Here is a 14,250-nt window from a genome sequence, read left to right on the forward strand (position 1 = left end):
TGAATTGATTCTTCTCAGTCTATTCATTAAGTGAAGCTACGGTGTGTTGCAAAGTCTTCGTAATGTGTGTGCAGAGGCAACGGACTGCAGGGCGGATGTGTTATGTGCTGTTCACAGGGTTTATAACAGGCCAGCATGGAGCAAAGGTCCACCGACCACCGTCACAGCTGACCTTGGCTCAAGATCTGGCCAGTGATGCGTTAAAATGTTGCGATCACTAATTCAGACGTCAGACACAAACGCACATAAAGACACAAATGTGCAGAAAAGTGTGGGGACACCGATACACACTCACGCCCTCATTCAATTATTGACATCCCAGAGAAAAGATCCAACAGAGGTCAAGTTTGAATTGTTTCTGTCTGATTCACGTTTTAGCATTTCAAACACACCCTGTTAGACCAGTGGAAAATGTAATGATGTTTAGACAACTGCTGATCTATTATTTATTCAAATAATGCATTATTTTGTACATCAACATTTTCTTTAAATAGGAAAACAGGCAAAAAAGCAGTAAAACAGAGAACATAATTTACGCCAAATAAAATAAGTATGAAACGACAACAAGTAAAACATGATCGCTTCCCAAGAGTACCCAATTCACAGAGAAGCTCCGATGCTCTTATTTTCACACTGCTTTACAACAACGGGCCAGGCCTAATCTCTCCTGACCATTTCTGAAGTCTGTTAACCTCACCATAGATCAGTGGTTCTCAAATGTTTTTAATTTCAAGGACCCCCTTAACTCTGAGAGTGTACAAATGGAGCATTTGTACAAGGGTCCATTTGGAACCCCACTTTAGGAACCACTGCCATAGATGTTCAGTGAGGAAGTAATGCCTGATTCATACTTAGTCGAGCATGTCTTGCATGGGAACTAGCAGATCTACTAGTCCCATGTAGAGCATGTCTTGCATGGGAACTAGCAGATCTACTAGTCCCGTGTAGAGCATGTCCTGCATGGGAACTAGCAGATCTACTAGTCCCATGTAGAGCATGTCTTGCATGGGAACTAGCAGATCTACTAGTCCCATGTAGAGCATGTCTTGCATGGGAACTAGCAGATCTACTAGTCCCATGTAGAGCATGTCTTGCATGGGAACTAGCAGATCTACTAGTCCCATGTAGAGCATGTCCTGCATGGGAACTAGCAGATCTACTAGTCCCATGTAGAGCATGTCCTGCATGGGAACTAGCAGATCTACTAGTCCCGTGTAGAGCATGTCTTGCATGGGAACTAGCAGATCTACTAGTCCCATGTAGAGCATGTCCTGCATGGGAACTAGCAGATCTACTAGTCCCGTGTAGCCAGATGATCAAAGCTGTCCATCTACAGATACGTCTTCAGACAGTGAAAACCAGTAGATTGTTTGTCCTGTATATCGCTGTTGCAGGACAAACAAATCAACATATATAAGAATAAATTAAATCTGCACAGGCAGCTGCTGCTCCGATTAATATATGTAAACTAGTATCCCCTAGAGGGGATACTAGTTTGCACAATACAGATTATTCGGAGTAGCAAACGATTATTATTAAACAGTATATCATTGAATTTAGATGTCACCAGACCTATCAGTAGGCTTACTAGGCTATCTCTCCGATCATCTGGCTATGTACAGTAAGACTAAAGAACTACAAGCTCACAATGTTTCAAGCTTGTAGAACGACTATGTTCAGACGAGACACCCGTGCAACGGCGCAACCAAGTATAAAGCAGATCAAAGGCAACGTAGCCTCTGATGCACGAAGAAAGAGCAGTGGAAAACCTTGGCATGAATGGTAATGTACATACAGTACCAGGTGCTTTGGTACTTGATACAGCAGAGATAGACGTTACACAATAACAAGCAAAGGAGCGGCCATTCACGTGCCTCATATACATACAGTAGATGGTGGCTCTATGTCTTCATTCTCAAAATGTAAGATCGTTCAATTGTTGTGCCAGTAAAGCGCCTTACTTATTACGTTTACATGGCCTGGGAACATCTTTCTTTGGACTGACATTTTGCTTCCATCATGACAATGTACCAATTGAAGATCTCACCTTGACAATTCCATTGGAAAGTTCTCTTGCTTTCTCAACAGCTGAATTCTTAAGAGAAGATTGTGTCCGTTTGGCTTGGAAGGATGCATTATGGGGTGAACAAAGAGGCATTAGAATCAGATGTCTTGCTCAAGAGATACAAACAACTGACATTCACATTCAAAATCAGTACGTCATCCGATCCGAGATTCATTATAGAACAATATATGAACAAGGCTTCAATCCATTATTAACACATGAGTACTGCAGCCTCATTCTTTCATCTCGCACCAGAAAAAAGTCTGAAATATACCTCATTATGATCATGGCGGATCCCATTTCATTTTGTGATCTCAAGCACATGGAAATCCAGGATTTGAATTCATGAGGTTATATTTATAGTAAATGGATGGCAAGTGATTTTAGTTTTCATAATTATGGCACAACTCAAACCTTTTTCAACCTGACCACTCAGTTCCTAATCGTAAAAGAAATGCAATTTGTTGTGAGTCGTGAGGAGAATCTCCATGTTACAAAAGCTCTCATCTTGGCTTAACAAATCTTGTGTACAAAGCTTTATTTAGAAATACCCTGAATGGAGAAAACCTGTTTTTCTTTCATTTCCTTTTTATATTGAATACCTATGGCTGTGCCTGATAATTCATTTTCAATGACATCGCATTTTGATTTAAGATTTCTTCACTACAGGCTGCTATAAGCGGTATGAGTTCAACTCAAGAGAGCAGTGATATTGCACAAAAGGGGTTAAAGATGCTAATATCCATCAAGTGCCTGGGCTATGGTTCTATAAATCTGTCTCACAGCAACTCCAAGCTGCTGAGGATTATCCCTGAATTCTGTGAAATCACATCACAGAATCTGCCTTCTTTACCTCCTCATTTTGTACCAGACATTCACAAAAGCATTACTCTCAATGGAATAAATACGTAGCCAGCATGTGTGCTATTTCTGTGCAAAATGTCAAAAGAACATTACAGTACAGTACAGTATATAAAGATGAATCTATTCATTTCACTGGATAGCCAACTAATACTCATATAGGGATGATTTATACTGTGTAGGAATAATGACACTGCAAATACACAACTAAATTATTGGAAGATTGGGGTCGGTTTCACTTCAGTTCAGAAGCAGTAATGTAAAGAATCAAATGACATGTCTACAGAACATACCTCTGCTGAGATGTAAAACCGATTTTACCCGTTTTCCAAAACTGATTGAATGTACGTGTGAAAGTGACTTGGATACATTCCAGATATATGCATGGCACAACAGCTGTTCAACTACGACATGCATTTGGCAAAAAAAAAAAAAAAAAAAAACAGTACAAAAAAAATACCTTGGATTGCCTGACATGGCCTACACTGAAGCATAAAGCTATGTTGCAGATGGAGCACGGGGTGTGAGTGCGAATGGAAAACCAACGTGACGACTTCATACATCAGTTGTGGTTCTGTTGTATAAATATGGCGTTGCTGGGATTGGGTAGGGGTGCTGCTCAAACAACGTTTTGTGTTCAAATGATATGAATAATAACAACTTAGAAGCTCTGTTCTGATTGACTTGACTTGACTACCCATTCATACTTAAGGCCATCTTGAGTCCACTCATTGCACTATTACCAGAACAGAGATGCACATGGCCAGGTCAGCTCAAACAATTAAATAAGAATAAAATATAAAAAATAAACAAGTACGTGAGCAATTTATCAGCGAGGACAAACCAACATAAAAAAGTCCATTGAATAGAACATCATCTGTGTGTACATCATCATCAATGCTCAAAGCGAGCCAAAAGAAATCAATCCTTCTGTTAAAGTGATTTGTTGAAAACAAAACAAAACAAAAAACTATGTTTGCAATCGGGAAGGCAACGGGGGGGTGGAGTGGTCGGTGGGAGAGAAAGATCTGCTATCGTAGCAACTGTAAACAGCACTAAAGACCAACTGTGTCCTCGTCGTTCCCTTTAGAAACCACAGGAGCCAAAACACCTCGGGCTGCCGGCGTCCGCGGGATAAGCTTTCTAAACGTTCACCTATCGACAAACCATGCACTGCCGTCAACTGTTGTGCATTTTGCAGAGTTCTGGCGAGTCCGTTTTGGTGGACCTTTGGAGGTATCCGCGGCGGCAACCTGGTGAAGGTGTAGTCCAACGAAATAAAGTCCAGAAAAAAGGGGAGCTAGGGAGGGGAGTTTCCACATTCGTCAAGCAGTCGCGATCGCTGCGGATGTTTTATTTTCTTTTTCTTTTTTCTTTTTCTCACCTTTGCCGTTGGAGACATTCACCAGAGATAGCAGGGAATAAGTTCTGTTTGGACGGTGGAGGATAGAAGGAGGAAGCAGTGTCACACCCTGAGGAGGTCCTCATCACTGTCGTCCTCGTCTGGTTTCTGGTTGGCTGCCCTGTCGCTGGCCGTTGGCCATAATTGGCTTTTCCTGTTCCTGTCGGAGTCGTCGAGGAGTCCGACGAGGTCTTCATCACTCTCCTCCTACAACAGAGCACAGCGACAAACACCAGTGGTACCGCAAATCCTCAAATCCAATCATTTCTTCAAACGCGTGCACAATACACCAGCAGTTTGTTTTCTCCCCACCACTGTAGGAACCAAACAATCAACCTTACCATACTCAAGGCTTTGCTCTAACGTCACAACCTTCTCCAAATTGGAGTTACTAGAGCGGTGCAAGTTGGGCACTGGCCTACGTGGAATGGAACGATGCAAGTTGGAAATTAATGGAATCTGTGTCCCTTTAATGCCCATATATGGAGTTCTTTGTCAGGCATGCCCAAATATGGAGTATGTATATGCAGATCTCATTGTGATGTCAGAACAGGCCAGCTCCATATATGGAAATATCCAGAGCCCGTGCAGGGGCTTTTGTGCTGGTTCTGGACAACTGGCTATCCGACTCGACACCGGGCACTGCACTCCCTGTGGGGGTGTGGAACGTGCGTGCCGAACTCCAGTTACGTGGATTACAGACGTACGTACGTACGTACGTATGTACGTATGCACGTACGTACGTACACACACACACATACACACACACACACACACACACACACACACACATAGACACTTGGTGCATTTATACTGTAGATAGATGTCCGATTCAGACCCACCTGCAGGAATGCGCTACGGAGCGCTGAGGAGCGGGCGAAGAAGGACGCAGGGCCCCCTCCGGTGGAGCTTTTGGGAGGTGCGGAAGAGGACTTGACCACACGCACCCCGGGCACACTCAGCACCTCGTCTTCACTGTCGTCGTCCTCCTGGTCGGCCAGAGAGGAGGAGCGCAGGCCGTCCGCGTTCACCGGTTTGGTAGTGATGTGGCCGTTGCCATGGTGACTCTTGCCTCGGCGGGAAGAGCTGGAGCCGGAGGAGGTGGGAGGAGCCTCTAGCTCCTCCATCAGCCACTCCATCTCCTCCTCGCCGCCCTCCTCGTCCATGTTGACCTGGGGAGTGAAACCATGAGTCTCTGGTTGTTGATGGTGAAGCTGAAGCCACACAGTTGCAACTCAAGAGTCAAAGCCCTTCAAAACAACACATTTAATCACGCACATGCACACGCACGCACACACACACACGCACACACGCACACACACACACACACACACACACCACTGTTTTTACATGAGGTCAAAGTGTTTTTATTTTTAATTCAGTTGTTCATACACCAACACATACCTTGGAGTATTTATAGGAAACCTGGCTGCCTCGCCTGCAGCAGCCAGCCACTTTCTGAATCACCAATTCCCTGCAAAATGAAAAGAGAGACAGAACTCAATGAGGTGTCAAACAGAGAAGCATTATCCATTTGACAGTATATTGCTGCATTCACACAAGGAGCGACAAAGCACTGCTGCTTTGTAACGCTGCATGTAATCAAGCTACTTAATATCAGCCAGCGCGGAAGTCTATCCCTGTTGCACGTGTTTCACACAATGACGCAGTGAAGTGTCAATCAATCATACTTTTCACCATTTCCACTCCCCTTCTCTCTCCAATACCTGCTCGCTTCTGTATAAGGAGTTATTACTCTTTTTTGCTGTTAACACTCTGGCCGGCCAAAACGGAGGTCTCCCTCCTATTAAATAATTACGCCCCACGACCAGGACGGAGATTAATCAAAAGACGGAACATTACTCGCTTCATAACAGAGCGCACCAGTCTACAGCCTGGGAGCATCTATTGAGCAACATTCAATGTCATTTCCAGGTGGGAGTCGGACGTCATCCAAAGTGTGTCCCCCCCCCCCCCCCCATTTTAATGGATGGGATCAAACTCTTAACCCATTCTGACCTGAGATCAGATTCATACGAGGTTTCCACTGGACACACACTGGTCTGATTAACCCATTCTGACCTGAGATCAGATTCTAAAAATGTCAGTCGTTCTTAGGTTTTTCAAAAAATAGCAGACCTACAAGCTCGTTGCGCACCACTCGGTGGCGCGCTACGAGCTTGTAGATCTGCTATTTTTTAATAGCTAAAGCATAACATGATGCTGACACCAAAATGGGTTCCCGTTCAGAATGGGTTAATCTCTAAATCAATGATTACAATTCTAACGAAAGATTGGTTGTCGATCCCCTCGGGGGTCTTTTGGCTACATTCTATGCTATCTACTGTAGCACAAACCAAGATGGCGTCGTGTCACCTTGAAATGGGCTCTGAAGCTGCAAATTGCTGGTGGGCGCACTGATTTAATGGTTCCCCAAATACCCCTGGGAGATAACGAGTTCCCTAGGATCTGTAACCGTAGCCGTTTCATTTACAGCACATATCATAGTGGATAAGCGGCTGCAACGCAGCCGGCCACGCTTGGTCGTTTTGTAGCTTTCGTCACTCATAAACGATGTGATTCTCACCTCCTCTCTCTCTTATGCAGGAGCAGCACCAGCATACAGAGGGTCAGGACAACCAATAGGAGGACTAGCACCGCCCCCACAGCCTGACTCCGCCCAGACAGAGCATCGCCCTCCCCTCCATCGTCAAGCGTCTGTCTGTCCACAGTGCTGCAGGACAGATTGGAGAGAGAATATGTTAATTATACCAAAGAGTTCTTAAAAAGTTCTGTACCTTGAGTCAATGTCACTGTGGAAGGAGGTATAAGGTGGCGAACTTAAAAGAGGGTCCAAGGCAGCTCTGTCCAGTTGAAGTAGAAAAAATCCTTTATTTCATGAATTACTTAAATATTAAAAACAAGGGTTATAAAAACACGACCAACGCGTTTCGGCCTTCATCAGGGTCAACTTATTTTCTATTTTTATGTTAATTATACATACTGTATGTATGGATGTTTTTCTTACTTGCTCATACATGTACTGTATTGCTCAATGCATTCTTCTGATATGTGCGTCACAACAGCAGTCATCCAAAAAACTAAGCATTTATAAATATATTTGTACATCTCCCTCTGTCTGCATTTCTTATGTCAGAGAAGCCATTCATTTCAATAGAGCACCGAAGTCTGACGTCACTTTCAGTAGAGGGCGTCAGTCCCCAGGTTCATGTATTTGTTTAGTTGCATTGAAATCCCCATAGGGGGGGATTTTAGATCGCCTCATATAAGAACTGTGTTTGAAAAATAAACATGTCACCCCGGCCGCTTCACTCATATGGATATGAAGAATCAACTGACAGAGAGAAAACGCTATTGTTACTGCTACTGAATTAGTTAGATTTTCGCTAGAAGCAGACTGTATCATATATGAGTGACTGACTGTTGCAAACGATACAGAGACACCTCCCTGACAATAACGCTGAGACAGCTTGTTTATTTTTGGACCACAACGCTTATAGTAGACGATATTAAGATCACCCCATGTTATTCTCCATAGATAAATTACTTCCGCGAACCAGGGGAATCGAAGGGATGAGCGAGTTACGTCAGGACTTCGGTGCTCTATGAATGTTTTCTTTTCCAAAACTGCGGTGTGCGTGTGTGTGTGTGTGTGTGTGTGTGTGTGTTTGCGCGCGCGTGTGCGTGCGTGTGTCTGGCTGTCTGTCTGCCACTGTGGCCTGTACTCACGTCAGACCACACACGGCGTTGGTGTGCCAGATGAAAAGGTACTGGCATCCGTCCGTCTCCAACATGAACTCTGGGATGCCCATCCCCGCCGATGGGTTGCAGTGGAACATGATGGTGGACGACACTGTCTTGGTCTTCTCACGGCCGCACTGCGACTCGGAGGGCACCGTTACATCCAGGTTGCCTCCTGGAAGACGGGTCAAAACAGGCTGTCACTCAATAGCAGGCCAGCAGGCCAGTTTGTAGTATGCATGTATATGTTTGTCAGACTTTTCAGGGACACAGAAACGTGTAGTAAATGACCTTTGATGAAGTACTTGGCCCTGCTGGAGGATCCGATCTTGCGGTTGTAGTCGGCGTTGAGCTTGACCTGGCAGATATTGGCTCCCAGACAGCGGGACAGAGAGCTGTTGGTGATGCCCGACAACTGGATGTGATAAATGTAGCTGTCCCCGTTTGGACGAATGTCCCCGGATGCCTGGTGGTGGCTGAGGGGGACGGGAGGGGAGACGACAGGAAGGACAATAAGGAGACGGATGGTATGGGCGACGGATTTGAGCCTTTTTAAAATATTTTCTAAATAGCTACACGCTCACAAGAGCAGCAGCATCAGGCGTCATGAGCTTGTATAGCTATTTCTGAACTTTTTTGGAACAATGTTCAATTGAGATGCCCAAATAAGGACACCAGTGTGAAAGTGGTTAACTGAGTGCCAAAATGGACACTTATGGGTCCATTACCTGAAGTAAAGTGCACCCAGGCTGATATTGACCCCAGTATCGGGGACCCGGATCGTTCCATTGACCATCTCCACCTCTCGCTGTTTGACGGCACATGCTGCACGAGTTTCCCAACCAATCACAAACTCACAGGTTGCCTTGTCCACACTGACACACACGCACACACACACACACACACACACACACACACACACACACACACACACACACACACACAAGATAAGATTAATTGGCACTGTAACGAAAACTCTCGCTTCCAGTCATGTTGTTGGATCTGAGTAGTTGCTCATTGGATATTTAGTCCCCATATATGGGGATATCCGACTAGGACATTGGGCTATATGACACCACTGCGGGGGTCCTAACCTAAGTAATCAGCAATAGAGCTTTGATCTATTTTATAGGCACCTTTAACATTATGTGCTCATGTGAGTATATAAATGGAGGTGTGCTTGAGTGAGTCTGTATGTGTACATCACAGCACAGCGTGTGTAATACGTGCTTGTGTCTATCTCTCAATACATCTTTCAAAGAGAAGCAATCGACGATCTTTCAAGGAACTGCAACTGAGAAAAACTTTAACTTTTTAAAAGTAAAACAATGTTCTGCTAGTTAGGCATCCATAAGTGCAGAGTAAATGAATGTGTGTGTTGTTTAGATTCTGGAGAGCCTGTTTTACATAAGGGAGAGGGTTTAACTGAATGCAAAACAGCACAATGCGCCACAGCACGTCAATCTATTTGGCATGAACTTGAGTTTCTAATTACTATTGTATCAGAGACTGTGAAACGGTTAGGGAACGTGTACTTTACTGTCATTCTTCAGATCGCTAATGTTGAAGTTCAGCTCATCAGCTTCCATTTCCTTTTCTTGATACACAGCTGCATCTTACTCTTACTCTACCAACGTGTCATCTATTGGGACTTTCTGTTGTGCTCTAGTAAAGTTTATCCCATTCTGACCTGAGATCAGATTCATACGAGGTTTCCGCCGGACACACACTGGTCTGATGAACCCATTCTGACCTGAGATCAGATTCTAAAAATGTCACAGTCGCTCTTTTCAAAAATAGCAGACCTACAAGCTCGTATCGCGCCACTCGGTGGCGCGATATGAGCTTGTAGATCTGCTATTTTTCAATAGCTAAAGCATAACATGATGCCGACACCAAAATGGGTGCCCGGTCAGAATGGGCTAGTAAAGTTTATTCAAACACATCGCTGAACTCTCTGAACCCTAGGCCTCCTAGGGGGTATTTATCATAGGAAAATGGACCCTGTGCGTGTGTTTGCTAGATGGTACTGTAGATGTAGATTGTAAAATCCATATGGAGTTGTATGCAATATCTAAGCCTTAGTGCTAAAGCAGGGGTGTCAAACTCGCGATCCACAGGCAAAATGCGACGTAAACAATAACAGACAGATGCATATTTGTTGTACACACAGAGATGCAAGGGTTGAGTCTTCAGCACTCACATTGTTGTCACATTGTTGTCACATTACACTTTTTTTAAAACATTTAAAACAAACAAACCAAGTTGAGTCTACCTATACTCAGAGGCTGGTTACCTGATTAGCATGGGGTGTCCCACAGTAGACCCACAGGTGAGCTGGATCACAGTCTTAGCCGTCAGGCCGTTGTCACAGACAGCATCTCCCATAGCGTAGCTCACCAGGATCTTACCACCTGAAGACACAATTTATCATATATCAGATTTCTAATCAGATACATCATAGCCACTGATATTAACCACTTTTGCCACTTAAACACATTTGCCGAAAAAAGCATATCTACAGGCTCACAATGCATCAAAATGTGCTTTCGGCAATGATATTTAGCGTAGGAGGGCGCCTAGTATAGAGCTCTTGGGAATCCCGTCAACTAAGTATAGTATATGGTTTAAATGTTGCATGCCACTTGTGATGCCATTTGATTTCACAGGAGCGTTGGCCAATTCAGTTGGAAATTAACTGTACATTTTAAAGATTTGTTTTTGGTGAATTTCGTTAAGGGATTATGAAAGCATGATTGCACTAGTAGGAGTAAGGTCTTCTCTCTGACCCACCAGTGGAGCTCATTTTCTGGGTGTAAACACGGCCCAGGTTCTGGGTCTTGCCCGCTGCGGTGCGCCGGCACACGGTGGCGTCCTTTGGACAGTCCATCAGTCCACCGTGGATCCCCTGACACAGGTTGATGTAGTAACTACACACACGGGACACAAGACAAGAGAGACAGGTGACTGACTGACATAGGTTGATGTAGTAACTACACACAGAGGACACAGGACAAGAGAGACAGGTGACTGACTGACATAGGTTGATGTAGTAATTACACACACAGGACACAAGACAAGAGAGACAGGTGACTGACTGACATAGGTTGATGTAGTAACTACACACAGAGGACACAGGACAAGAGAGACAGGTGACTGACTGACATAGGTTGATGTAGTAACTACACACACAGGACACAAGACAAGAGAGACAGGTGATCCCCTGACATAGGTTGATGTAGTAACTACACACACAGGACACAAGACAAGAGAGACAGGTGACTGACTGACATAGGTTGATGTAGTAACTACACACAGAGGACACAGGACAAGAGAGACAGGTGACTGACTGACATAGGTTGATGTAGTAATTACACACACAGGACACAAGACAAGAGAGACAGGTGACTGACTGACATAGGTTGATGTAGTAACTACACACAGAGGACACAGGACAAGAGAGACAGGTGACTGACTGACATAGGTTGATGTAGTAACTACACACACAGGACACAAGACAAGAGAGACAGGTGACTGAAAGTGTAATGGTCGACCAATGCGATCCCAATTTTGGAGACCTATAGACCACTGATTATCGATTATGTAAACATTTGGAAGAATAAATAATAATAATAAATATATAAAATCAGTGGTAAATTTATATAAATATGTCCTTAAATATATATATATAAAAAACTTGGATTTGATTAAGTTTTCTATGAGGACAAGTAACTTTTTGATACATATACATATTAAATGTAATATAAGATTGAACCTCACAGGTCCAATTGGTTACAAATGTATACACTCTCAGAGAACCACTATTCTACACAATGTACCGAGACTATGAATTTGTGGAACAGAGCAGTCAAACGTACTTGTCGCCCTGGTAGCTAAACTTCCAGGGATCCGTGAGGGAGGACAGTGTGCGGAGGTCATAGGTCTGGTGCTGGCTGACCAGCTTGCACTCCATCTTCCTGGGCGGACACACGGCGTTGGTGCGCCACTGGAAGCTGGCCGAACAGCCGCCCGTCTCCGACAGCAGGCGGGGGGAGCCGTGCCCCGCCTGCTGGTCGCACTCGAACAAGATGGATGAATGACGCTTGCTGGACACTGGGGGAGAGGACAGGGAGAGAGGCATTAGAAGAGAGAAAATAATTTAATAATAAACACAACATGTACGCTTAAAGGAATAGTTTACCCCAAAAAGTACTCAATTACACACACCATGAAGCCTTATTTTCTATCAATTACAGTAAGTAAAAAGGACAACGTTTCGATATAACTATAAGAGCAGGAGTGGACCTGGTGAGACGTAGGAGGGGCCCGGACAGGAGTCAACCCACAGAGCCTAGTCCCTCCATGTGCCAGAATCTGGTTCTGCCAGTCCCGGCAGAGTAGTTCCGGAGCAACGGATTGTGTGGCCTTGGTCATTCCCTGATGGACTGATCGAGGGTAGCTTCTGGGACGTAAGTCGGGATTTGATCAACCCCGGCTGGCTCGCCTGAGTGAGGGGCATGATGTTGGTAGACCCGAAACCCCGTTGACCTCAGGATACATCACTGAGGACACATCCCAGGTGCGTCCATGACCTCAGGATACATCACTGAGGATACGTCCCAGGTGCGTCCATGACCTCAGGATACATCACTGAGGAAACGTCCCAGGTGCATCCATGACCTCAGGATACATCACTGAGGATACGTCCCAGGTGCGTCCATGACCTCAGGATACATCACTGAGGAAACGTCCCAGGTGCATCCATGACCTCAGGATACATCACTGAGGAAACGTCCCAGGTGCATCCATGACCTCAGGATACATCACTGAGGAAACGTCCCAGGTGCATCCATGACCTCAGGATACATCACTGAGGATACGTCCCAGGTGCATCCATGACCTCAGGATACATCACTGAGGATACGTCCCAGGTGCATCCATGACCTCAGGATACATCACTGAGGAAACGTCCCAGGTGCATCCATGACCTCAGGATACATCACTGAGGATACGTCCCAGGTGCATCCATGACCTCAGGATACATCACTGAGGAAACGTCCCAGGTGCATCCATGACCTCAGGATACATCACTGAGGAAACGTCCCAGGTGCATCCATGACCTCAGGATACATCACTGAGGATACGTCCCAGGTGCATCCATGACCTCAGGATACATCACTGAGGATACGTCCCAGGTGCATCCATGACCTCAGGATACATCACTGAGGATACGTCCCAGGTGCATCCATGACCTCAGGATACATCACTGAGGAAACGTCCCAGGTGCATCCATGACCTCAGGATACATCACTGAGGAAACGTCCCAGGTGCATCCATGACCTCAGGATACATCACTGAGGATACGTCCCAGGTGCATCCATGATATGATATGATATAGTACTTTATTGTCAGTTCACACTGAAATTTGTCTTGCGACACAGCAGCCAAGTATGCAGAAACACATAACAAAACACAAACAGGACAATTTACATTCATAAAGACATGAGCAATATCCACCGCTTAGATTATCCTGTGGCTACTACATCTCCTGATTAAGCCTCAAGGTCGACTGGTAGACAAAGGACCTCTTTAGTCTGACCTTATTGTATGCTGGTACACCATATCTCCTTCCTGAAGGTAGCAACCTATATTCTCCATACAACACATGCTTAGTATTAGAGGTGATATTCCTTGCTAACCTTAGGATGCTGTTATCATATGTGGATGTATAAAGTTTCTGAAGTTGTCGTCCAACAATCTTTGAACAAATGTTCAGTTGTTGCAGCAGTTGTGACCTTAGGGGTGCATGACCTCAGGATACATCACTGAGGAAACGTCCCAGGTGCATCCATGCCATGTATTTTTAGTTAACATCTTCGTCAGATCATTTTGATGACTTGACGAAGACGGAGAGATGTTATAGTTACAGTACATGGAAACGTTGTGGTTTTTACCCTGTTGAATAAAGGCTTTAATTGTCAGAGCTTGCTCCAGTGCCTTCCTTCTACCCGTTACTGCTCCTGAGATGCACTGGAGCAGCCTATAACTATAACTATTACTAAGAACCAGCCTGAAGAAAAAAGCTGTGTGAAGTGGACTGGCGAAGGGAATAGATTCAAGCACGTCTAAAGTAGGCCAATTATTTTAGGCTAATGAACTA

The 14,250-nt window shown here is 44.8% G+C and overlaps 1 protein-coding gene across 1 annotated transcript in view; it reads right to left on the bottom strand.

Annotated features, from left to right (window-relative positions):
* Nucleotides 1-432: 432 nt before the first annotated feature.
* igf2r (insulin-like growth factor 2 receptor) overlaps nucleotides 433-14,250 on the bottom strand; it is a 69,475-nt gene continuing 55,657 nt past the window's right edge. Inside the window, exons 42-51 of the mRNA XM_083790722.1 lie at nucleotides 11,969-12,203; nucleotides 10,884-11,020; nucleotides 10,387-10,504; nucleotides 8,819-8,965; nucleotides 8,382-8,566; nucleotides 8,079-8,265; nucleotides 6,916-7,062; nucleotides 5,733-5,802; nucleotides 5,171-5,500; nucleotides 433-4,535 (exon numbers count right to left, since the gene is read on the bottom strand). Coding sequence (XP_083646848.1) covers nucleotides 4,392-4,535; nucleotides 5,171-5,500; nucleotides 5,733-5,802; nucleotides 6,916-7,062; nucleotides 8,079-8,265; nucleotides 8,382-8,566; nucleotides 8,819-8,965; nucleotides 10,387-10,504; nucleotides 10,884-11,020; nucleotides 11,969-12,203 — 1,700 coding nt within the window. The 3' untranslated portion in view covers nucleotides 433-4,391. The remainder of the gene's footprint in view (nucleotides 4,536-5,170; nucleotides 5,501-5,732; nucleotides 5,803-6,915; nucleotides 7,063-8,078; nucleotides 8,266-8,381; nucleotides 8,567-8,818; nucleotides 8,966-10,386; nucleotides 10,505-10,883; nucleotides 11,021-11,968; nucleotides 12,204-14,250) is intronic.

Source organism: Protomyctophum parallelum, assembly GCF_964188405.1.
Source record: "Protomyctophum parallelum genome assembly, chromosome: 19".
Lineage (NCBI taxonomy): Eukaryota > Metazoa > Chordata > Actinopteri > Myctophiformes > Myctophidae > Protomyctophum > Protomyctophum parallelum.